The sequence below is a fragment of the Octopus bimaculoides genome, chromosome 10 (genome assembly GCF_046866305.1).
Source record: "Octopus bimaculoides isolate indiv1 chromosome 10, ASM4686630v1, whole genome shotgun sequence".
In the NCBI taxonomy this organism is placed as follows: domain Eukaryota; kingdom Metazoa; phylum Mollusca; class Cephalopoda; order Octopoda; family Octopodidae; genus Octopus; species Octopus bimaculoides.
Genome location: NC_142937.1, coordinates 51,504,960 through 51,531,068, shown reverse-complemented (window position 1 = coordinate 51,531,068; position 26,109 = coordinate 51,504,960). Strand labels below are relative to the sequence as shown.

The window sequence follows — 26,109 nt, the reverse complement described above, 5'->3', positions numbered from 1 at the left end:
GTGCCCATCTCTACGTTCTGAGTTCAAATTCCACCAAAGTCAACTTTGCCTTTCGTCCTTTCGGGGTCTAAAAAATAAGTACCAGATGGACACAGAGGTCGATATAATAGACTATTCTCCACCTGCCCGAAGCCACCCTTGTGGGAAAAATTTAATATAATAATAATAATAATAATAATAATAATAATAATAATAATAACAATGATGATAATAATGACCTCTGTCGATCAAAGTCCCAACCCACAACTAAGTCTTAAGTGTATATATATATATGGGCAACACACACACACACACACACACACACTAAATAAAAAAATGTTAGTAAGTAAAAGTGTTTACAAAAAGATTGTTAAATTTTCAGATTAATACCCACATGATTTTCACTATAATGTTAGAGTTAGGGTTTTAGGGTCAGAGTTATGGTTAGGTAGGTAATCGTGCGGGTGTTAATCTCAAGATTTACCAAAAGATTTTCCCAAAAACTCAGTTTGTAGGGAATAATTGTTTGTCGATCGTATTTGAAAAAGATGTGTGGCTATTTTTTTTTTTTCGCTGTCATCATGTTGAAGGACGAGTTAGAAATAACTTACAATTCCCGCCAATTAGAATGAGGTATGAAAATCAATTAGAATGAGGTATGAAAATCAAACCATTAAAGTGAAACTATCTGTCATTACACTATCGAAATGTGATTGTTTCAGTTTTGATACTGAAATAGTTTTCTTTTACTGTCAGTGTTTCTCCTTCCTTTCTTTTTGTATTTGTTGTTGGATTGTTCGTAAAGGTTCATAAGAGAAAGTAGGAGTTGAAAGGATTTGTAAAGGTAGTAGAAAGAGGTAATTAGATTTTATTAGGGGGGGAAATGTTTATTTGTGTAGTTTTCTGGATTTTATTCGTTATTATGAGTTATTTTGAGTGGAAAAATGACACAGTGACCTAACTAATTGTATTTAGAATATTAATTGCGATTCTTTAATCCAAGAAATTTGGAATTGTGTAAATGTATGAATTTTAAACATACACACACAGAGAGAAAACCTGCCTTTTATAGATAAGATATACACATGTATATATATATCTATGTATGTGTCTTTGTATCTGTGTTTGTCCCCCCCCCCCCCATCACCACTTTATAACAGGTGTTGGTCTGTTTACATTCCTGTAACTTAGCGGTTTGGCAAAAGAGGCCAATAGAATAAGTGCTAGGCTTACAAAGAATAAATCTTGAGGTCAATTTCTTCAACTAAAAAACTTTTTAAGGTGATGCTGCAGCATGGCCGCAATTAAATGACTGAAACAAGTAAAAGAATAAAGAATATATATATATATATATATATATATATATATATATATATATATATATATAGATGTATGTATGTATGTAAATATATATTCATATGGATGTATATATACACACATACATATATACACATACATACATACATGTGTGTACTTGTGTGTGTGTGTGTGTGTGTGTGTGTGTGTATACATGTGGGGTGCTGAAAAGTTCCTGCCTTTGGGTAAAAGAAAATACAGGAGGATCAATTAACCATGATATTAATCAACATATTCCCCTCTCCGATTTACACACTTATTGCAGTGGTCCTTCAGTTTTTCTAAGCCCTGCAAAAGAACTTGGAAGGTTGGGCCTCCAACTAGGGCCTTCGCGTTGGTCACCCAGGGATTTCGAGAATGAAATTATTAATGAGAAGTTATGTTTACTGGCCAACAATGGACCATGACACTGAAGAAATACTGAAAGCATGCAGAGGGTGAGCCTTAGTTGCAAAAGCACCTACAACTAAATGGCAACTGTAGCCAAAAACAAATATTCCATGGTCAGACGGAATGTTGATTACACAGGTCCACTTAAGGGTTCATATTACCTTGTGGTGGACAGTTTTTCAAAATGGCCTGAAGTGCGTAAGTGTAAAAAGCTGACATCAGCAGTTAAAGTAGTTTTCTACACAAATTGTTTGTCAGATATGGTATTCCTGACATCATTGTGTCTGATAATGGAACTCAATTTACTTCAGACGAGTTCAGAAAATTTTGTAAAATGTTCATTATCAAACATGTCACCACTCCACTATATCATTCCAGGTCAAATGGACAAGTGGAGTGTTTTTTTTGACACTTTCAAGAGGGTGTTGTAAAAGGAGAACAAGGAAATAATGGACAACCTTGCACTTTCAGTTTCTAAGCATGTACCAAGTAACAACTAATCAAAATACTCCATCTGGAATGTCACCTGCAGAATTAACGTTTGCTAGAAAGATCAGATCTGTTTTGATAAGCTGATGCTGAGAGAAAATAGAAAAAAGTGAACCACAAAATTACTTCAAAATTCTTCAAGTTAGGTGACAAGGTTTTTTTTTAAACCTATAGGTATGGTAAAGAAAGCTGGGAGGACGGTGTAATCATTAAACAAATTGGAAGAATGTTATTCCTGGCTAAAGGAAAAAATGTTGAACATAAAAGACATATTAAACAACTTAAAAAAAGATACACAGAAAAAACAGTCACGATGAAATCCTCATGGAGGCACTGAATGACACGTTTGAAGTACCAACACCCAAACAATTTGAAACTGTATTTTCTTGCACCAGAAAACAGGAAAGAACAGAAACACTGGTATTTAATACTAAGCATAAAAGATATTAAAATTCTGAGTTGAGTTTAATTCCCAAAAGTGGAGAATTTAGGGGAGACTAATTCTAAAAAGGGGAGAAGTTGTGGAAGGATTCCAACCACCCATCCAGTGACTAAAAGTGGTGTGACACATAGCTATAAACTAAAGAACTGTGAGCAATTGAAAGAAGAAGTCCACTATGACCCATTGATTGTGAGCATTGAGTCTCATGTAACAGTAATCGTATTGTGTCATGTGAATACTTTCTTTCCCCCAGCTTTGTTAAAATATATATCCAAGACCAGGATATAAAAGGATGTTAGATGATGATGATGACGATATATATATATATATATATATATACCTTCATCATTTAGTGCCTCCTTTCCATGATGGCATGGGATAGACGGTTTGACTGGAACTGGTAGGCTGGAGAGCTGTATGAGGCTCCAGTCTGATTGGGCATAGTTTTTACAGCTGGATACCCTTCTTAATGCCAACCACTCCAAGAGTGTAGTGGGTGCCATTTATATATCACTGGCACTAGCAACGACTACAGTTTCACTTAGTTTGACACGTCTTCTGAAGTACAGGAAATTGCCAAAGGTCTCTGTCACTTGTCATCGCCTCCATGAGACCCAACATTTAAAGATCATGCTTCACCACCTTCCTGGGTCTACGTCTTCCACAGGTTCCTTCCACAGTTGGAGATTGGTACTTCTTCACACAGCTGGTCTCGTCCATATGCATCACATGACCATATCAGCGCATTTACTTCCCTTGCACACCACATCTGATGCCTTTTACGCTCTATTGTACATAGACACTGACACTGCACATCCAACAAAGCATACTAGCTTCATTTCTTTCAAGCCTTTGCATGTCTTCTGCAGTCATAGCCCATTTTTCACTGTTATGTAGCAAGGCTGTTTGCATACAGGCATCATAAAATGTACCTTTCCCTCTGAGGGAAAGGCTTTTTGTTACTAACAAAGATAGAAGCTCCCTGAATTTTGCCCAGCCTATTCTCATTCTAGCAGCTATGCTCTCGGAGCATCCACTTCTACTGCTGACTTGGTCACTTACATAACAAAAGCTATCTACTACTTCTAAATATCACCACTGGCATTTGATGGAGTCTATTTTCTGTACATTTCTAGTGTTTATTTGTGCCTGTACATCTGCCACACACAAAGACTATTTTCAATGTTAACCTTCCTCTGATATTGCTGCACCTCTTATGTGTCTAGAGCTTGCACTAAGTACACCTTATGGAGTTTCTACCTACACCTTTTCTCATACCAAGCAGGGCCATTTCCCTGAAGGGATTTGTGATTTGTCTGCTTTTCTACTAAAACTCTGGCTTTGCTACATTAGCTCTAAGGCCCTTCAATTTTAGACTTTGCTTCCACACCTGAAATTTCTTCTTGAGTTGTGGTAGTGATTCAGCTGTAAGAACAAGATCACCAGTATAGAGGAGCTCCCAGGGGTAGCCCAACTTAAATTTCTCTGTTATTGCCTGGAGGACTATGATGAGCAAGAGGGAGCTGAGGACTGATCCTTAGTGAACCCCTACTTGTACCCTGAATTCATTCCTATACTCATTGCCAACCCTCTCCTTACTGACTGCATTCCCTGTACATGGCTTGTACAGCACTCACAAACCACTCTTCTAGCTTTAGTTTCTACACTGACCACTAGATAAGAGATTTGAGGGCCCTGTAAAAGGCTTTCCCCATGTCAACATAAGTGAAGTACAAAAGTTTATTTTTGTCTAGGTACTTCTCCTGCAGCTGCCTTACCAGGAACATATCAGTGGTGCTTCTCCCTGGCAGAAAAGAAAACTGCATCTCATCTAGACTAACTCTCTCCCTAATTAGTTAGGTTATGACCCTCTCCATGATTTTTATCACCTTATCTAACAATTTGATACCTCTGTAATTATTTCTATGTAAGACATTACCTTTACCTTTGTAGCAGTTGACTGTGGTGTTGCTACACCAGTCATTGGGTATGAATCCTTCGTGTACCACCTGACTAATTATATGGGTGACTAGACCATAACCCATACTGCCAGATATTTTAAGCATTTCAGCAGTTATTCCTGATGGGTTAAGGGTTTTCCCCATCTGCATATCCTTCATGAGTTTGTCTATCATGCTACTGTCTATTCAGACTACTGGTTCCTCTGTTGGATCAACATTAGGCAGACTCGCTTTCTCCCATGGGTTCTCTACATTTAGTAGCCTTTCACTGTGGCACTTCCAAGCCTCTTTCTTTGCAGAGTCACTAACTGCAAGTGAACCATTCTCCATGGGAACACACTTCTCTCCCATGTCACAATTTTCACTGGCACACTGTCTTGCAAATCAAAACACTTGAAGCTGCTGGTCCTCATGCTGCAGAACATTGGCAAACTTCTTCCTTTCTGATTCACTCTGGCTAAGTATACCCGCTTCCTAGCTTCCCTTTTAGCTGCCTAGTATAGCTTCTTGCTCCTTCCAAGCCTGTTTCTTTGCCCTAATGGCCCTGTCAACTACATTGTTCCACCATGATGTCACCCTAGGTCTGGTTGGGACTTTGCACCACCTACAAATTTGGTCTGTGTCTCTCAGTAAGTTGCGTTGTAGGAACTTCCAGTTATCCTCTATATTGCAAGCCTGTAACTCCTCCTCCTTCTCATCAAATGCTTCAATCAGGAAGTCCTTAAACCTCTGACTATTCAAAGGATCCTTCAGCTTCCAGGTCTTTCTTTTCCAAACTGGCTTGCTTCTTGGAATCCTTCATGCCTGCAGTTTGAAGTCACTAATGAGTAACCTATGCTGAGGGGTACACTCTTCACCAGGGAAGGATTTGCATTTAAGAGCAGCCATGAATCCTGTTGTCAGGTGAGAATGTAGTCAATCTGATTAACAGGGTCACTGAATTTATAAGTTATCAAGTGACTGGCTGGTTTCCTGAAGTTGGTGTTGCAAATTATTAGGTATTTCACATCACAGAATTCCAGCAGCCTTGTTCCTCCCCATTTCAGGAGCCAATTCCATGGCCACCAAACACCCTCTGGAAGACACTCGGGGTGCTATCCAACATGCCCACTGAAATCACCAGACACGAAGATAAGGTCACTGTCATTTGTTTTTGATGTAGTATGCAAAGCAGTGTCATAAAAGTGGTCCTTTTGTTCATTTGGCAGGCCTAGTTGTTAGGCATAGGCAGAGATGATAGTTGCTGTGCTATTCTGCAAAACTAGTCTGAGCTGAAGTACCTTATCACATACTGACTACTTCAATCACCTTACTCACCCATTTCTCTGCTAGAAGTATGCCAATGCCTCCTACCCCATTTCGGTTGCCCTCCCAGAGGAGTTTATACCAATGCCTTTTACCTGTGAGGAACCTGGCTAAAGCTTCCCTCCAATGAACTTATTGGATACAGCACACACAAACATGTCTCCTTTCAAGCATCTCAACAACCTCACCAGACTTACCTTTCAATGTGCCTACACTGACTGTACTGACTCTGAGGAAATGTAAAGGGAAGCAGATAAATAGTAATATGTATCCTCATCATTTAATGTCTGCGTTGCATATTAGTATGGGTTGGATGGTAGATTGCAAGTCTACTTTGGCATAGTTTCTGTGGGTGGATGCCCTTTCTAACACCAAACACTTTAGAATGTGTATTGGGTACTTTCTCATGCCACGAGGTAATTTGCAATATAGAAGAACATGGAAAGGAAAAAGTTCTCACTACTACACCGTGTGTATTTGAGTGGGAAAGGTGGCTGGCTTTATGCCTGATGTTAGAAGGCTAAAGTAAGAGAGGTAAGCACAGGTGTCCTGCTAGAGGAGATACATGGCTAACCTTCAGCCCATTATATACAGAAGTGGATGGGAGTAGTTGAGAAGGAGATAAAGGAAGGTAGTGATAGAACACCAGAGTAAACACTTGAGGTACAAGAGAGTGAGCATAAGAAAGGATATGAACAGTAGATCATGGGAGGAGATGAGAGAGAGAGAAAGATACTTTCAAAGAGTGTGAGAGAAAGTAAAAGATGGTGAAAAATAGGAGAGGAGGTGAAATGTAGTGACTGATGAACAAGGATGGAAGTGCAATTGAGGGAAATACCAAAAGAGAGAGCTGTAAGGAGACAAATATAAAAGTACTGAGGGAGGAGAATAAGTTAGTGGAATGATGTGCAAGGTGTAGGAGCAGTGGGAAGGAAGATATAGAGATATACAAGGGAGTTAGAGTAAGTGGAGAATGATGGTAGAAATAAAGGGTCATTGCTAGCAGATAAAAGAGGTAATAAGAATAGAGAGATCAGTGACTGAAGGCACAAAAGAAGGAGATTGCTGGAAATAATGTAAACAAGAATGATAATGAGAAATGGAAGTGGTTCCAAGGGGGAGAGGAAGGATAGAGGTAGTTCTCAGGTGATTACAGCAGCCAAGTATTACCACAGACAGAGGATTGGCTATGGAAAGAGGTGCAATAGAATTAGAGGAAGATTAACAGAGACAGTAGACTGCTTGTGGTAGATACATAGGAGCAATAAAGATGAAGTACACACAAGAAATAGATTCTCTTAAATGCTCAGGAGGATCCTTTGAGGTAGTAGACAGTTTCTGTTACCTAAGCAACATAATTAGTAGTGGATGAGTATGTGCTGAAAGTATAGTTGCTGGAATAAAACTGGCTGGAGAAAGTTCAAACAGTTATTACCTCTGTTGATACTAAAAGGGCTCTCTCTCACAGTGAAAGACAAATTATATGATGCTGGTGTATGAACAGCAATACTATATGGTTGTGAAATGCAGAGGACATGTAAAGACTGAGAAGGGGAAAAAATGAATACCTCAGTGTTATGGCAGCTATATAGAATTGTAAAGTGATTTTCATAAATGGATTTGGAGAAAATATAACTATTATGAGCTGATGCATTGTTATGGAGAAAATAAAAGCTACTTGATGACATTGAAAATTTCAACAAATTCTTTTTGTGATTTGCAGAAAATTAATGGCAGTGAAACAATAGTTCACTTATCTATTTGAAAATAAAAGAAATGCGTTAGAGAAGATCAGGAATAAAAATGCAATGAAGCTTATATTTTAACAACTGAGGATAAAACTGATATGATGAAACAATCTACGTGAAGTAGATCCAAAGCTGATAACTTTGTTAATGTGTGTGCTCCTTGGCAACTCTGTCTCCAGTGACAGATGTAATGACCATGCAATGTGAGGTGATGAGAATGGCCCTTTAGTACATCACACAGCCCTCACAATAAATATAAAATAAATAATACATATAGGTGCCAGAGGGAAAAAGAGAGATACAACTGCATAGAATGTTTAAGGGAACATTTATCAATATGTGAACAAGTGTGTCTGTGTGTGCGTCATGTATACATAATAATACACAGGACGTCATGAGAACAAAGTGTATGTGTCTACAGGCATAGATGTATGAGTGTGTGTTAAGTCAGTTGGCACAACAGAGTAGGAGGCAAATTGCACCAATACCAACCAATCGGAGTAGTGGATACAACGGGATACAAACAGTGGCCAAAGGTTAGCTGTTACCTGCTACATTCAAATATATGTATATATAGAGTCTATGCTAAACAGATTCCTAAATTTTGATATTAACATGAAGACTGAGACAGCTTTAATCATGTCTTGAATAATTGAGAAACAAATCAGATTGTAGAAATTTCCATTTGGTATCAGGGTTTTGTATTCCAAATATTGGAATCAGCACTTATATTACAAATGCATTGTAGGATATTATTGTAAGAAGAGAGTTCTGACTGCCATATTTTTTAAAGTCAGGTATGATATTCTCAGGTCACTCTATCTTTATTCACAGACTCTTCATATGATGTTATCATCAATGCCTAAGTATTTGTAGCATCCTATATGTTGAACAGGAAAGATAGTAAGATCATTGATGCAGAGGCTTTGGATCTGGGGAACCAATTTTTCCATGTTCAACAATCAAATACAAACACTTCTTTTAGTCCAAATTCCATTACCATGTCAAGTGAAAATGTTACTAACCCCAGCTGTGTTTTTGGCATTGTTAACATTTTTAGCATAAATCTTCAGGTCATCTACAATGAAATTCTAAGGCGCATTAATATCTCTAGCAATTTCAGATACATCTAGCCATTTGACTTTTGTACCAGGAATGACAATGGGTTTGATGCCAAAATGAACAGAATTACAGAAAGATTATCTCCTTGGAATATTCCCTTTGAGATATTCATAACATTCCAATGTTGTGTGAGAATTGTTAATGAGGTCTTTGTGAGCCTCTTAATTGTAGCAACTAGAGTAACAGACACTTATGTCAAACATAAACATTTCAGCAGCTGTGAGTGGGGATTAGGGTTGAATGCTTTCCTATAACCAAACCCTATAATCACTAGGCTTCTGCAGTGTTTTTTTTAATACTTCAGACAGTACAGCTTTGTTCATCAAAAGTTGCTTGGCACATCCCTAGACTCCCTTTTTTTTGCCTGCCTCTTCATCAGTCACTGTGTTGTTGGATTCACAATGATCCCAGAGGAATTAATTGAAGCAGTTTATGCATAATACTTAAGCAAGCAATGGGCTTATAGTTTTCTGCCAACTCGGTGGTTTCATTCTCAGCTACAAGATTCATCTGTGCTATAGCAAGACAATTTAGTATGTCAATCTGAGCTTCCACAGACCACTTGATAACAAGTTTTCTGTGAAATGTCAGCATCTTGTACCAATATTCAACTATAAGGTCTTGTCCAGGTGCCTTCCTTTTATGCAGTTTGTCAATGTTGATATAGTATTCTCTACTAACTGTATTTAGTCATAATGCATTAAGGTTAAAATCCCTCTTTTCTTTCCAAATTTTAGACCAGAATGAGAGGGGGCTTTCTTAACAATAATGTTTTCCTTCTTCATCTCTCTGTATAATGCCTGTGGGCTGGAAGCAAATTTGTGATTTATACTAGTTTGCTCAAAAATTCACCTATGGTAGTGGAGTTCTTCACTCAACATCCCGAGTTCATGCTTTAGAGTGTTTAACTTTCCTTCAAAAGCTTGACGTGAAAAGTCACCAAAGAGTTTTGTTAACTCTTTTTGTTATCAACTCACCCAAAGCTACCCAGAAATTTTTTTGGTTCATGTTACTAAACCACTCAAAGCTGCCCAAAATTCAAATAAGAATTTCTGAGCAAATCCCGTTAGTACAATCATGAAAACATGATTTCATTATGTAAAAAATTGAGTCATGCTCGCTATCTGTGCTCTGCAAATTTTTGAAGAAATTTTGCCATTTTTTTAACCACTTTGATTTTCTGAAATTTTTCACTAGAGACAAAAAGTGGCTACCAGTTTTATGTTGTCAATCAGTGAGTTTCAATTCAAAGGATCTCCAAAAGAAGTAACACAGAAAATCTAGCAAAAGACACAGTGAACATAAAAACTATAAATGTGATTATGAATTGGATATTTGTATTTCCAAAAGTGAAACTATTCTGACAACAGTTCTAATAGCGATAAAAAAAAAAAAAAGAATCTATGCCTGAATGTAGTAAGAATTTGACGACTGCTTTCCTTAGTTATTTTTGGAAAGGTACTAGACATAGTCACAGCCTGTCAGATTTTCTTACTTACTTTTCCCCCTTAGTTTGAAGTAATTACTGTGGAAACAAATTGTAAACGAAGAGAGGGGAAAAAAGATAGTTTGAGGTTTCCCACATGCTCGCGTGCGTGCGTGCGTCATTTAATGTCTGCTTTCCATACTGGCATGGGCTGAATGGTTTGACTGAGGACTGGCAACCCACGAGGCTGCACCAGGCTCCAATCTGATCTGGCAAAGTTTCTACAACTGGGTGCCCTTCCTAACACCAACCACTCTGAGAGTGTTGTGGGTGCTTTTTACATGCTACTCGCACAGGAGCCAGTCAAGCAGCACTGGCATCGAACACACTCGAATGGTGCATTCTATGTGCCAGTCAGGTGGCACTGGAATCGGATATGTTTCAATGGTGCTTTTTATGCACCACCAGCATGGGTGCCAGTCAGGCAGCACTGGCATTGACCATGACTACGACTTCACTTGACTCAACAGGTCTTCTCAAGCACAGAATATTGCCTAATGACTGAAGGGTACTTTTAAACAGGCCAGTTATGCAACACTGGCATTGGCCACGGCTATGATCTCACTTGGCTTGCCAGGTCTTCTCAAGCACAACATATCTCCAAAGGTCTCGGTTACTTGTCATTGCCTCTGTGAGACCCAATGTTCAAAGGTTGTGCTTTACCACTTTGTCCCATATATATAACTTATATGAATTTGATTTATAAATATCTTTTTAAAATTTACCTTGTTTTTATTTTTTAATTTACCTGTAAGGTTTGTGACAAATTTTAATTGATTTGTCTTTAAATCATTGTTATGTGTTTGCGTATATTTATATATGCATGGGAGTATATTTCATTTAGTTCATGAATGTGTATTTCATTTTCTAGTTTTCTTCAAAGATTAATTCCAGTGTTTTGTTTTCTTTTACCATTATGGTACACCTGTTGTATGTGCATCAAGTTCAACTGATAAATAATTTGGTTATGAGCACAATTCTTCTATATTAAAATTTTGTTGAATACCAATACCCAATTGAACTAGTAATTTTCTATACTGATGTGTAAAGAAAATTTCAATAATTTTATATTTTGTTGTATTTACCTGTAATCAGATTCACTTTGAGATAAAAAATTATGCAATAGATTTGTCTGAGAATCTTTTGTTAAATTGTGTTCCAAAAATCATACTAACATGTTGATAAATAAAAGAGTTAGAGTTGTTTTATGAAATCAGTCAAAATTCACAATTACTTCAGAATTAAATTGAAACACATAGTATATTTTGGTTAGAAATGTAGTAATGAAAGGGTTGCACAAGATGTAATTGGTGCGGTGTGAATTCATTATTCCCCTTACATTTCATTATCATAGTTAACCATCCAATATAGCAGTGCAGACCGTTAGTTTTGTTTTCCATCTAGGTTGCTTCTGTTTAGTAATTTCGTTACCATGATACTGCAGATTTCTCCTAGATGTTTTTCAAGATTGATAGCAGCAGAGAGGGAGAGAGTGCATATGCATACATGTATGAATGAATGAATGCTTTGCATGTATGCATGAGTGTATGTATGCAGGTATGTGTAAAAACTTTCATATGATAAATGGTTACATGTCATATAATGTCTAAAATAGATTTATGGTAGTTGATAATCTGAGGTAGGTCTCTAGGAGACAAGAGAAAAGAAATTGTTCAACTGATCACATGAGAATAGTAAAATCTGAAGCCAATAATATAAGACAAGAAGGAACAAGAGTATAAATCTTCCAACAATTAAAAATTTAATTCTACAAGTAAAAATAGTGATCTGAATTATACATTTTCAAATTTAATCATCAGAAAAAAACTGTACAAGCTAAACAGAATCAATGCATGTGAAAATGAAACAGAATGAATATTATGTTGCTTTTTCTAGGGAGAGTAAGGAATATTCAAGCATAATACAAGATATGAAGAGGAATTAACAGAGATTTACAAAATTATTGTTAATTCAGAGCAAGAGTTATCATACAAAATGCTAGAAAAAACACTGAAGAATTCATCATCATCATCATCGTTTAACGTCCGCTTTCCATGCTAGCATGGGTTGGACGATTTGACTGAGGACTGGTGAAACCGGATGGCAACACCAGGCTCCAATCTAATTTGGCAGAGTTTCTACAGCTGGATGCCCTTCCTAACACCAACTGCTCAGAGAGTGTAGTGGGTGCTTTTACGTGTCACCCGCACGAAGGCCAGTCAGGCGGTACTGGCAACGGCCACGCTCGAAATGGTGTCTTTTATGTGCCACCCGCACAAGAGTCAGTCCAGGGGCACTGGCAACGATCTCGCTCGAAAATCCTACGAAGGCCAGTCATGCGGTACTGGCAACGGCCACGCTCAAAATGGTGCATCTTATGTGCCACCCCCACAAGAGCCAGTCCAGGGGCACTGGCAACAATCTCACTTGGCTTGCCGGGTCCTCTCACGCACAACACATTTCCAAAGGTCTCGGTCAGCAGTCATCGCCTCGGTGAGGCCCAATGTTCGAAGGTCCTGCCTCACCACCTCAGCCCAGGTCTTCCCGGGCCTACCTCTTCCACGGGCTCCCTCAACTGTTAGGGTGTGGCACTTCTTCACGCAGCTATCCCCATCCATTCTCACCACATGTCCATACCAGCGCAATCGTCTCTCTTGCACACCACAACTGATGCTTCTAATGTTCAGCTTTTCTCTCAAGATACTTACACTCTGACGGGTATGCACACTGACATTACACATCCAACGGAGCATACTGGCTTCATTCCTTGCGAGCTTACGCATGTCCTCAGCAGTTACAGCCCGTGTCTCACTGCCATGCAGCATGGCTGCCCGTACACATGCGTCATACAGTCCGCCTTCTACTCTGAGTGAGAGTCCCCCTGTCGCCAGCAGAGGCAAGAGCTCTCTAAACCTTGCCCAGGACATTCCCACTCTAGCAGCCACACCCTCAGCGCACCCACCCCCACCACCAACTTGGTCACCCAGATAGTGGAAGCCATCGACTACCTCTAGCTCCTCGCCCTGGAATGAGATAGGAGTTGTTTCCTGTTTGTTTACAGTCTTTATTGCACCTGAACATCTGCCACATACAAAAACCAACCTCCTAGTTAACCTGCTTTTGACATTGCTGCACCTCCCATGTGTCCATAGCTTGCACTGGGTACATCTTATAGAGTTACTACCTACTCCCTTTCTACATACTGAGCAGGGCCATCTACCCGAAGGGGTCCGTGTTTTATCCACCTTCCCACCAATTAGGACTTTGGCCTCAGCTAGGTTGACTCTAAGGCCCCTCGACCCCAGTCCTTGCTTCTCCAGCTCTGATAGTGACTCCGCAACTAGTGCAAGATCATCAGCACAGAGGAGCTCCCAGGGGCAACCTGTCTTGAACTCCTCTGTGATCGCCCGGAGGACCATGACAAACAGGAGGGGGCTAAGGACGGAACCCTGGCGGACCCCCACCTCCACCCGGAATTCATTGCTGTACTCATTTCCAATCCTCACCCCACTGGCAGCATCTCTGTGCATGGCTCGCACAGCTCTCACCAACCATTCCTCCGTCCCAAGTTTCCTCATTGACCACCAGACAAGGGATCGGGGGACCCCGTCAAAGGCCCTCTCCATGTCAACGAAAGCCAGGCACAGAGGTTCATCCCTGGCCAGGTACTTCTCCTGCAGCTGTCCTACCAGAAACATGGCATCAGTAGTGCTTTCACCTGGCACGAACCCAAACTGCATCTCATCTAAACTGATTCGCTCCCCAATTAGTTGGGCCATGACCCCCTCCGTAACTTTCATAACCTGATCCAACAGCTTGACGCCTCTGTAGTTATTTGTATCCAAAGCGTCACCCCCGCCTTTGCAGCAGTTGACCATGGCGCTGCTACACCAGTCATTGGGTATGACTCCTTCGTGTAACACCTGGTTCGTAATACGGGTGACTAGGCCGTAGCCAACACTGCCAGATACCTTGAGCATCCCTGCAGTGATTCCTGATGGGCCGGGGGCCTTCCCTGTCTTCACACTCCCAATTGCACCATCTACCCTGGTACTATCAACTCGGATAGCTGGTCCCTCTGCTGGGTCGACATACGGCAGGCTCTCCTTCTCCCATTCATTCTCTTTATTAAGCAATCCATCGCAGCGGCATCTCCAGACCTCCCTCTTTGCAGCCTCATTTAGTGCAAGCGTACCATCATCCATGCGAACACATTTCTCTCCTACAACATCACTATTCTCTCTCCTACACTGTCTTGCAACATGAAATACCTCGAGTCTTTGGTGCTCACGGCGCAGGACATTGACAAATCTTTTCTTATCTGCTTCCCCTCTGGCTAAATAAACCTGTCACCTAGCCTTCTGGCAGATTGGTACAATTCCCTGCTACCACCGTTCTTCCAGTCCTTCCAAGCCTGTTTCTTTTTACTAATAGCCCTGTCTACCTCCTTGTTCCACCACCACGTTACTCTGGGTCGAGAGGGGATCTTACACCAGCCACAGATCTGGTCGGTGCCTCTCAACAGGTTGTCCCGCAGAAATCTCCAATTGTCTTCCACGTTGTATGATGCTATATCGCCTTCTATTTCGTTAAATGTTTCGAGTAACATGTCTCTAAGTCTCTGTCCATTTGCAGGGTCTTTAAGCTTCCACACCCTTCTCCTCCAAGCCGGTCTACTTCTGGGCACCCATTTTGCCTTGATCCCGAAGTCACTAACTACTAATCTATGTTGTGTGGTACATTCTTCGCCAGGGAAGGTTTTGGCATTTATAAGCCGCCCCCTTTCCCTATTTCTGGCGAGGATGTAGTCGATTTGGCTAGAGTGTCTGCCGGAGCGGTAGGTGACTAGGTGACTGGCAGGTTTCCTGAAGTTGGTATTGCAGACCGTAAGATCGGTTGCATCACAGAACTCCAGCAGTTTGGTTCCCTCCTCGTTGCGGGAGCCGAAGCCAAAGCCTCCATGTATGCCATGGAAGCCTCCAGCACGACGTCCGACATGACCATTGAAGTCTCCAGCCACAAAGAGAAGGTCCCTGTCACTCGTCGACGAGGTAGTTTGCAAGAGGGTGTCATAGAATTGGTCTTTCAGACCATCTGGTAGCCCCGGTTGAGGGGCATAGGCTGAGATGACAGTAGCTAATCTATGATGAAGCACTAGTCTAATCTTAAGTACTCTGTCACTTACTCTAACTACCTCGATTACCTTATCCACCCATTTCTCTGCTAGAAGTATTCCTACGCCCCCGACCCCGTCAGTGTTCCCTGCGCAGAAAATCTTGTATCTGTGTTCTTTGCCTGTGAGGAACCTCGCAGAACCACCTCTCCATCTTACTTCCTGGATGCAGCACATATCTACGCGTCCCCGTTCAAGCATCTCAACAATTTCACCAGATCTACCTTTCAGCGTGCCGACGTTGAGAGTGCCAATCCTAACAGTATGGGTGTTGGGGGTGTGGGCCCACAGCCTGGGAAGGGGAAAAGCAGTGTCGTGTACCTGAAAAGAAAGCTTGCAATTGGCAGAATTCATAAGCAAAACAGTACCTACAACCTGAAAACATTACACAAACTTTATGCGCTACCCAAAGGTAGGGGAGGGGATGGCCGAGGCCACTAGATGGGTTCCGGAAGACAGCCGAGGATGACAGAGGAATGAACTTCCAGTGGAGGATGACAGAGGAATGAACTTCCGGTGGAGGATGACAGAGGAATGAACATCCGGTGGAGGGAGGGCGTTTGTACCACCAGCCAGGAGAGAGACTTCTTAATCGTAGATTCTAAATATTTGAGCGACCACAATGCTTAAATCGTAATTTTTAAAAGAGTAATGGAACATAATAAAAATAAATAAATAGCATGAATTTAGGAAGCCTTTGTACAAGGAAAGATGGCTAAGCTTAGATCGTAATTTTAAAGGAAGGAGTGATAAGATTTTGAATAAAGTAAGGAAAATGAATAAGTATGAATTTAAGACAAAAACTGAGTTCAATTGAATTTCATGGAGAAACAGATAGATAATGGAGAACAGACTAAAGCGCAAAAAGTTTGAGAAAAATGTTGAGGCCGTAAATAAATAAAAATCTCTATCTTATCTGCAGCATAATCTTGGAGACTTTGTCGTAGTTATGGCAGCGGAGAATAGATTGAGACAATTTAGAAGGGATTTCTTATTTCCAGGAGAGAGACTTCTTAATCGTAGATTCTAAATATTTGAGCGACAACAATGCTTAAATCGTAATTTTTAAAAGAGCAATGGAACATAATAAAAATAAATAAATAGCATGAATTTAGGAAGCCTTTGTACAAGGAAAGATGGTTAAGCTTGGAATTATTCTTTTCCCTTGGAAAACCTGACCTCATTCTCTTCTATTTATACACATCCCACATTGCAACCCGATAACAATTGTAACCAATCTCCCATGCAACATGGAGGTGATCAAGTAATCACGTGACAATGGTGACACCCAATGTTTAATATATCGTAATTCACCAGCTGACAAGGAATGGTTCCCAATAAGAAAAGGCCAGAGAAATACCACAACAATAGTGACCAGACCAATCAATCTCATGAAAACCAACTCTTGTAAACAGCAATTAAGTTCAAAGGGGGCAGACGCCAAAAATTCATTAGTCATTTTTTCTATTTCTTTTTGAAAATTAAATTACAAGTCATTTTAGTACAATGAAAAATTACTCAAATTAAAAAGAATAAGTGTTTGCAATGAAAAAAAAGTTTGTGCATCTGACCATAATGTAAATTGTAATAATTCATTCACTGACAATGGGAGTTCATTCCTTGTTAGTGTACTGTCAGCAAGTGACTTGTTTTAATTGCATGGCACAATGTATGTGATGGGAAAAGATCATTATAACACGTAATGATGTCTCTAGCTGATGTCACAGCAAAATAAGCTGATTAAAGAGCAGGCCATACAAGTGACTATCAAAAGGAACAAATATTGGTTGCTACAGTACCTCCCAACAAAACATGAGGCAATAGCAGCAAGCTGGTAATGTCAATATGAAAGCATGTCTTTGAGTGTGTACATAAAAAGATAAAAAGATATATGGGCTGTGCGTGAGAAGACCCGGCAAGCCAAGTAAGATCGTTGCCAGTGCCCCTGGACTGGTTCTTGTGCGGGTGGCACATGAGATGCACCATTTTGAGCGTGGCCGTTGCCAGTACCGCCTGACTGGCTCCTGTAGGATTTTCGAGCGAGATCGTTGCCAGTGCCCCTGGACTGGCTTGTGCGGGTGGCACATAAAAGACACCATTTCGAGCGTGGCCGTTTTCGTGCGGGTGACACGTAAAAGCACCCACTACACTCTCTGAGTGGTTGGCGTTAGGAAGGGCATCCAGCTGTAGAAACTCTGCCAAATCAGACTGGAGCCTGGTGTTGCCATCCGGTTTCACCAGTCCTCAGTCAAATCGTCCAACCCATGCTAGCATGGAAAGCGGACGTTAAACGATGATGATGATGATGATGATTGTCATATTTTGGGATGGATATTTGTTTTTTTAGGTGGGATGGCCAAATAACTACATGCACTATATACTCATTCTTCACTTCAGCTTTATTATTACCTCTGCCTTAATGGAAGTGGAGGTATTATTTTCAGTAGTGCTTGTTGGTTTGTTTGTTTGTCTGTGAACAAGATATCTCAAGAACCACTGGATGGATTCGGATGAAACTTTCAGGGATGTTTGACCTCGTGACTGGCACAAACTGGTTAGAATTTGGGATCGATCTGGTACTGGACAAGGATTCTGGATTATTTTTCCATTTTTTAAACTTAATTTTTGAAAGCAGTCGGATTCATTTTTAGTATTCTTGTTTGTGGAAGCAGTTGAGTTTATTTCAGATATTCGCATTTTAAAAATCATCTCTGACTAATCGTTGAGACAATGTTGGTGTTGCCTTGGTAGAGGTTTGTGTTCTCTGAGTGCTCTTGTTATTCTTATTTTAGTGTCCTTTGTCTGAAATCTTTCATCACACATCCTGTAACCTCTTCAGCAACTCCCCATTCCACATGTTTCCTCCTGTCCTGTTTAGTCTATTCTCTGTGTGTGTGTGTGTGTGTGTGTGTGCGTGCGTGCGTGAGTGCGTGCGTGCGTGCGTGCGTGCGTGTGTGTGTGTCATACCAGGGTATGGCAACCAAAAATACCAGACTGTCATGTTAATTGTGAGAGCAGTTGAGCCTTATCTATATTGTTCTTAGTCCTTTCTATGCTATTCCAAGATGTGCTCCTGTATAGCAGGCAGATTCCATTTGCATCATTCTATTTGATGGCCTTTGTACACTCTAGCCCTGTAAAAAGGAGCCAGGGCAAAGTGCAGAAACAACACAACAACATACATTGGGGAGACAGCACCATAACATAGGAGAGTGAATAGATGAATACTAGCATGAGCTCAAAGAGGAGAAAAGCTTATCAGTGCTCTACCAACATACTCAATTGGAACATAGAGATTCAGATGTTAAGGTATTATCAACACATAGAACAGACAGGACACTTAAATTACAGAGGCCATACACACAGTAGACAGACCGAGTATCAATGGAAAACATGAATGGAAAAATAAAACCCTTCCACCACAATATGCAACATGATGACTAAAGACAGAATGAGAGAGAAAAAAGACACAGATACAAGCAAGAAAATGCATACCTCCACACACACACACACACAATACAAACATACAAATTGAGAAAAAATAAGTAAATAAATTAAAAATATCAAAAGATACAGGTACAAACAGTATGGTAAGCAAACCCATACACACACACACTAGATATGTAGACATGGGCACACATGCATGTACATGTGTGTGTACACACACACACAGAGGCACACACAAACACACACACACACACATGCAAATGCATGCACAGATAAGGATACACACCACAGAATGGACTAAACAGGATAGGAGAAGACATGCGAGACAGAGAGTCACTGAAGAAGTCACAGGATGTGTTACAAAAGATTTCAGACAAAGGAACACTAAAATCATATTAATTAAGTTGAAGTGAAGAATGAGTATATAGTGTGTGTGGTTATTTGTCAAGAAAAATAAAATATATCCATTCCAAAATATAACAATGTCTGTTTCAGCACATGATTTCACAGGAATCTTGCCAAACAAATACATAAATGTAAAAAGAAATATATATATTTTTTATGTGTGTATGATGGTATATATGTTAAAAATGAAAAAAATTGTAGTGTGTCAAGAGAAAATGTGTGATTTTACAAAAGCTATCAGAAGTGTTTCACAGCCAGGCATGCTACTACCTATTCTCATCCAAATGTACTATATCTAGTCTCTGCTGACGTGAGTTATTTTGAGAAGAATGACAAAAGTTGCCAGTCTCAGCATTGATAATTTGCTGTAAAGATTACACCAACACAAAGATCTGAAGCATCATTGAGTGGGTGCAATGGGACATCAGTTTTCAAATTTACAAATGTAGAAGCTTTGGCTAGCTTCTCTTTGACTTCTGCAAAAGATTGCAAAGCAGTAAAGTTGAGCATGATAGGATTGTTCTTATTTCTTTCAAAAAGTAAACCTGTTAAGGGTTGAATTGCTTTAACATAATGGTATAAAATATCTACAGAAATTAATGATGTCTAGAAATTTTCTCACAGAGATGAAGGAGCAGGGAAATCAAAGACTGGTCTTACTTTTTTCACATATTAGTTGAATTCCATCCTTATCAATAGAATGTTCCAAGCAGATTAGGGGAGAAACTTGGTATTTACAGTTCTGAGGATTAATAATCCCTGCTCAATAGGTGTACCCAGTGCAAGCTATGGACTTAAGAGGTGCAGCAGTATCATTGGATGACTAACAGAGAAAGTAGTCTTTACATGTCGCAGATGTATAGGTACATTAAATACCAGGAATGTACAAAAAATAGGCTCCCTCATGTGTCAGAGGATATCCTTAGTAGTATTAGACAGTTTCCATTTTCTAGGTGACCAAGTTAGTAGCGGAGGTGGTTGTTCCAAAAGCAAACCTGCTAGAATGAGAAAAGACTGGGTGAAGTTGAGAGAGTTACTACCTCAGTTAGTAATGAAGGGCCTCTCCCTCAAAGTGAAAGGCAGATTGTATGATGCCTGTGTATGAACAGCTATACTATATGGCAGTGAGACATGGGCTGTGATTACTAAGGCTACATGAAGACTTGAAAGAAATCAATGTAGTATGCTTTGCTAGATGGGTAATGTCAGTGTGCATGTACAACAGAGTGTAAGTGATTTGAGAGAAAAACTGGGTATACGTGGTATCAGATGTGGTGTGCAAGAGAGAAGACTGTGCTGGTATAGCCATGTAATGTGTATGAATGAGGACAGTTGTCTCAAGAGGTACCAATTTCTAATTGTGGAGGGAACGTGTGGAAGGAGTAGACTCAGGAAGACATAGGACAAAGTGGTGAGAAGGATCTAGATATTGGGAAATTTTCAAAAGCAAGTACAAAAATTAACTTCCTACAATTGTTATATCTATTAGAAGAAATTATGCTGTTTTATGATGACAAAATGAAAATGTTCCATCAAATAAAGAAAAATTTATAAAATTTAATTTGAAATTCCATTGTTAAAATTATATTTTAAAATATCTGCAATTGATGGGTGGTCAGATTACATAAACAAATAGAAAATGAAATTTTTAATTTCCACATACCCGTGAAGTATCCCTAGCCAGTCTCCAGTAATCTTCAGCATCAGCACCACCAGCAGTCATTAACTGAAGAATGCTTTGGTATCCTTCCAAAGCTTTTGAATGTTCATCAATTTGTTCATATAAATTGCACCTAGCCCAAATATAATCTGCATTCGATGCATCACACCGGATTGCTAGTAATAATAAAGAGAAAAGGACAATAACAAACAATGAACAGTGCATCTGGTGGAATCTAAATATGAATAAATGTAATGCTATTTCTTTTAACATTCAACAAAAATCCAAGAGTTACTCTAAGATATCATCTCCAAAAATTAAGCTACACAAATAATTATACAAAAATACCAGTGAGAAGTCTTTTGATGCAGGTAAAATAACATTTTGACAACTTGTTCAATGATTTAAACATTTATCAAAATATTAAGTCAATGTGTTTATATATCTCTTTCTCATTTCAAATAATACCAACTGAAGTAAAAAAAAAAAAAACTCCTCCATTGTAAATTAACATTTATAAATAGTAACATAATAGAATTTTTTCATTTCTTTGATGTTATATAAATCATGAAATTGAAGCAACTGCATAAATTATTAAAATAAATATGCTTAACCTTTTTGATTTCCCCCCAACTAATACTGTTCTGATTCTATAACAAAATAACAGGTTCTAATCTATTCATATTTAAATTAAAACCTCCCACCATGATTTTATATATGAATCTTCTGTAAAGTTGCTACGAATAACATAAATAAATGGAAAAGTTAGCTATTTTTATAAATCCCACCAAACTCTAGACAATTTTCAAAAGATTTAAAATTACACTTCTTCTCTAAAGCTAATCAGTATCAAAATAATTAAAAGAAAAATCTATATATCTTGATTTCTTGCACTAGCTTTGGCATTTTCTTTCTTACAAAACATTGTCAAACTGTCTTAATATCTGTTTCAATATATAGCTGAAATCAGCAGAATATTCAGATACATAAACAAATCAATTTTAGTAAAATAAGCTTGTAAGAAAATATAAAATCTTAGCTGAGCACAAAGTGCAGCTGGTGGGATCTAAATATGAATAAATGTAATGCTATTTTTTTTTAACATTCAACAAAAATCCAAGAGTTACTCTAAAATATCAACTCCAAAAACTAAGTTTAGAGGAGGGAAATTACAAAAGAAAAATAGTAATCCTTTAAACTTAATGGGGTATTTCTCATTAGTGCATTACAAGCAGAATAAAGCCAATAGCTGAAAAAATTTCTTTTACAATAACAATTACCTTTACTATAACAAGCAATAGCTTGCCTGGGGTTATTCAGTTCTTTTGACATATGAGCGAGACGTGCCCATTCCTCTGGGTCATTTGGCCACAGGTGAGCTGCTATTAGATATAACTAAAAAAAAAAACAGGAGAAAACAATACAAACCCTTTGGTATTAAAATATAAAATTTTAAGTCTGATAATCTCAAACCAATCAAAAAAATATATAACAAATACAAAAAGTGTACCACAGCATAACTAATAAGAAGATGAGCATTTTGAAAAATTTAATGCCATTTCTAACTCAATCTGATTTCAGTAAAATGTAAAAACAAAAAAAAATACACTGTATTTGTAGGAATCAGATGTTGGGGAAACTAACCATGTAGTCAGACACTGAAATGTTAACTACAGCTATTATTGTATACAAGAGGGCAAGACATTTTGTAGATCACCTTTTTTTGGTGAACATGTCTTTTCTGTTAATATAGAAAAATTCAAGTAAAAGCAATTTAAAAATAACAGTTGTTTCTAAATTAGGCAGTAATTTGAAGAGGAGAGGGTAGTCAATACAACTGACCCTCGCACTTGACTGTTGTTTTATTTTATGGAACCCAATGAAAGGCAAAGTTGACTTTGACAGGAATAGGACCCAGAATGAAAAGAGTTACAACATATGTTATCTAATGAGTCAATGATTCTTCTAGCACCCTGCCCTAAATATAATAATAGTAATACCTTCTATTCTAAGCAGAAAGCCTGAAATTTTAAGCAAGGGGACTAGTCAATTGCATCAACTTCAGTACTCAACTGGTACTTACTTCATCAATCTCAAAAGGCCGAAAAGCAAAGATAACTTCAGCGGAAGTTGAAGACAGAATGTAAAGACAGGTGAAATGATGATGATCATCATCATCATCGTTTAATGTCTGCCTTCCATGCTAGCATGGGTTGGACGATTTGACTGAGGACTGGTGAAACCGGATGGCAACACCAGGCTCCAATCTAATTTGGCAGAGTTTCTACAACTGGATGCCCTTCCTAACGCCAACCACTCAGAGAGTGTAGTGGGTGCTTTTACGTGTCACCCGCACGAAAACGGCCACACTCGAAATGGTGTCTTTTATGTGCCACCTGCACAAGAGCCAGTCCAGGTGCACTGGCAACGATCTCGCTCGAAAACCCTACAAAGGCCAGTTAGGCGGTATATATATATATATATATATATATATATATATATATATATATATATATATGTCTGTACGTATTGTCGTAGTCGTTTAACATCCGCTTTCCATGCTAGCATGGGTCGGACGATTTGACTGAGGACTGGTGAAACTGGATGGCTACACCAGGCTCCAATCTGATTTGGCAGTGTTTCTACAGCTGGATGCCCTTCCTAAAGCCAACCACTCAGAGAGGAGTGTAGTGGGTGCTTTTACATGTCACCCGCACGAAAGCCAGTCAGGCGGTACTGGCAAAGGCCACACTCATCTTGCTCGAGAAACCTCATGTGTCACCGGCACAAGAGCCAGCCCAGGGGCACCAGCAACGATCCTGCTCGAAAAATCCCAGAACCCCACACAAGAGCCAGTTCAGCGGCACTGGCAACGATCCCGCTCGAAAGACTTCATGTGTCGCCCGCACATGAGCCAGTCCAGGGTCACTGGCAACGATCTCGCTCGAAAGATTCCATGTGTCGCCAGCACACGAGCCGGCCCAGGGGCACTGGCAACGATCCCGCTCAAAACATTTCATGTGTCACCCGCACAAGAGCCAGTCCAGGGTCACTGGCAATGATCTCGCTCGAAAGATTCCATGTGTTGCCCGCACACGAGCCAGTCCAGGGGCACTGGCAACGATCCCGCTCAAAACATTTCATGTGTCACCCGCACAAGAGCCTGTGCAGGGTCACTGGCAACGATCCCGCTCGAAGGATTTCATGTGTCGCCCGCACTCGAGCCAGTCCAGGGGCACTGGCAACGATCCCGCTCAAAACATTTCATGTGTTACCCGCACAAGAGCCAGTCCAGGCTCACTGGCAACGATCTCGCTCGAAGGATTTCATGTGTTGCCCACACATGAGCTAGTCCAGGGGCACCGGCAACGATCCTGCTCGAAAAACCTCATGTGTCACCCGCACAAGAGCCGGCCCAGGGGCGTCGCCCGCACATGAGCCAGTCCAGGGGCACTGGCAACGAACCCGCTCAAACATTTCATGTGTCACCCGCACAAGAGTCAGTCCAGGGGCACCGGCAACGATCTCGCTCGAAAGATATCATGTGTCGCCCGCACATGAGCCAGTCCAGGGGCACTGGCAACGATCCCGCTCGAAAGATTCATGTGTCGCCCGCACATGAGCCAGTCCAGGGGCACTGGCAACGATCCCGCTCGAAAGATTTCATGTGTCACCCGCACATGAGCCAGTCCAGGGGCACCGGCAACGATCTCGCTCAAAAAAGCCTCATGTGTCACCTGCACAAGAGCCAGTCCAGGGGCACTGGCAATGATCCCGCTCGAAAGATTTCATCTGTCGCCCGCACATGAGCCAGTCCGGGGGGCACCGGCAACAACCTCGCTCGAAAAACCTCATGTGTCACCCGCAAGCCGGCCCAGGGGCACCGGCAATGATCTCGCTCGAAAGATTTCATGTGTCGCCTGTACATGAGCCAGTCCAGGGGCACTGGCATCGATCCCGCTCGAAAGATTTCATGTGTCTCCCGCACATGAGCCAGTCTATGGGTACTGGCAACGATCCCGCTCGAAAGTGGTAACAATTCTGCCAACCCACCATCTTTGGTTTTAAATTTTGGCACAGGGCAGCAGCTTTTATGGGAGGGGGCTAGTTAATTGCATCGACCCCCATACTTGACTGGTGCTTATTTTATTGACCCTGAAGGAATGAAAAGGCAAAGATCAGGATGTAAAGACAGACAAATTACCACTAAGCATTCTGTCTGGCATGCCAATGATTCTGTCAGCTTGCAACAACAACAACAAAAATAATAATTCTTTCTACTAAAAGCACAAAGCCTGAAATTTTGGGAGAGGGGACTAGTCGATTACATCGACCCCAGTGCTTCACTAGTAATTAATTTATCAACCCTGAAAGGATGAAAAGCAAAATCGACCTTGGTAGAGTTTGAACTTGTAAAGGCAAATGAAATGCTGCTAAGCATTTTGCCTGGCATGCTAACAATTCTGCTAGCTCAATGCCATAATGATAAGAAGAAGTGGGGGGGGGGGATAAAGAGAGAGAGGGGGAAGGAGAGAGAGAGAGAAACAGGGTTATGGAAAAAGTGAGGTCATACCAATTGTCATTGGAGCTTTAGGAATGGTAGGGAAAAGGCTTGAGAAGTTGACAGGGAAGATTGGCTTGCAGAAGCACATGGACTATATGCAACCGGCCTGCTTATTAGGAATGGCGAAGATGATTCAATAGTTCTTGGATGGCTGAGGTCACAGGTGGTGATTCCCTGTTATCTAAGAGTAAACCTGCCTAAATTCCAACATAAGGGTGAGATACAAAAAAAATGAAATAATGACAACTGAGATACATGAACAAAGAATGCTATTGGCAGCTACAGATTTCCAAAAAGTAATTGAAACAACAGGAGAATTCAAGAACAAAAGAGAAGTAGATGGAAAGAAATGGAATTGCATGTTAATTCATGCAACAAACTAACCCTTTCATTACTGTATTTATTTTGAGATGCTCTGTGTTTCTTTCAATTATTTAAAATATAACAAAGAAATTAGTAAAATAACTTAGTTAACATTAAGCTAGTGTTAGGAACATTAATTGTGACTAAGGGTTGGTGGAAGATTTTAATTCAAAACTAATGAAAACAAGACATTTGTACTAGAGCCAGAGCTGGAATTAA

General features: G+C 40.1%; 1 protein-coding gene across 2 annotated transcripts in view; it reads right to left on the bottom strand.

Annotated features, from left to right (window-relative positions):
- LOC106878777 (general transcription factor 3C polypeptide 3) overlaps positions 1–26,109 on the bottom strand; it is a 551,001-nt gene that overhangs the window by 391,727 nt on the left and 133,165 nt on the right. For both annotated transcript variants that reach the window (XM_089359125.1, XM_089359126.1), the window contains exons 7-8: positions 22,244–22,358; positions 20,967–21,139 (exon numbers count right to left, since the gene is read on the bottom strand). In XM_089359125.1, coding sequence (XP_089215251.1) covers positions 20,967–21,139; positions 22,244–22,358 — 288 coding nt within the window. The remainder of the gene's footprint in view (positions 1–20,966; positions 21,140–22,243; positions 22,359–26,109) is intronic.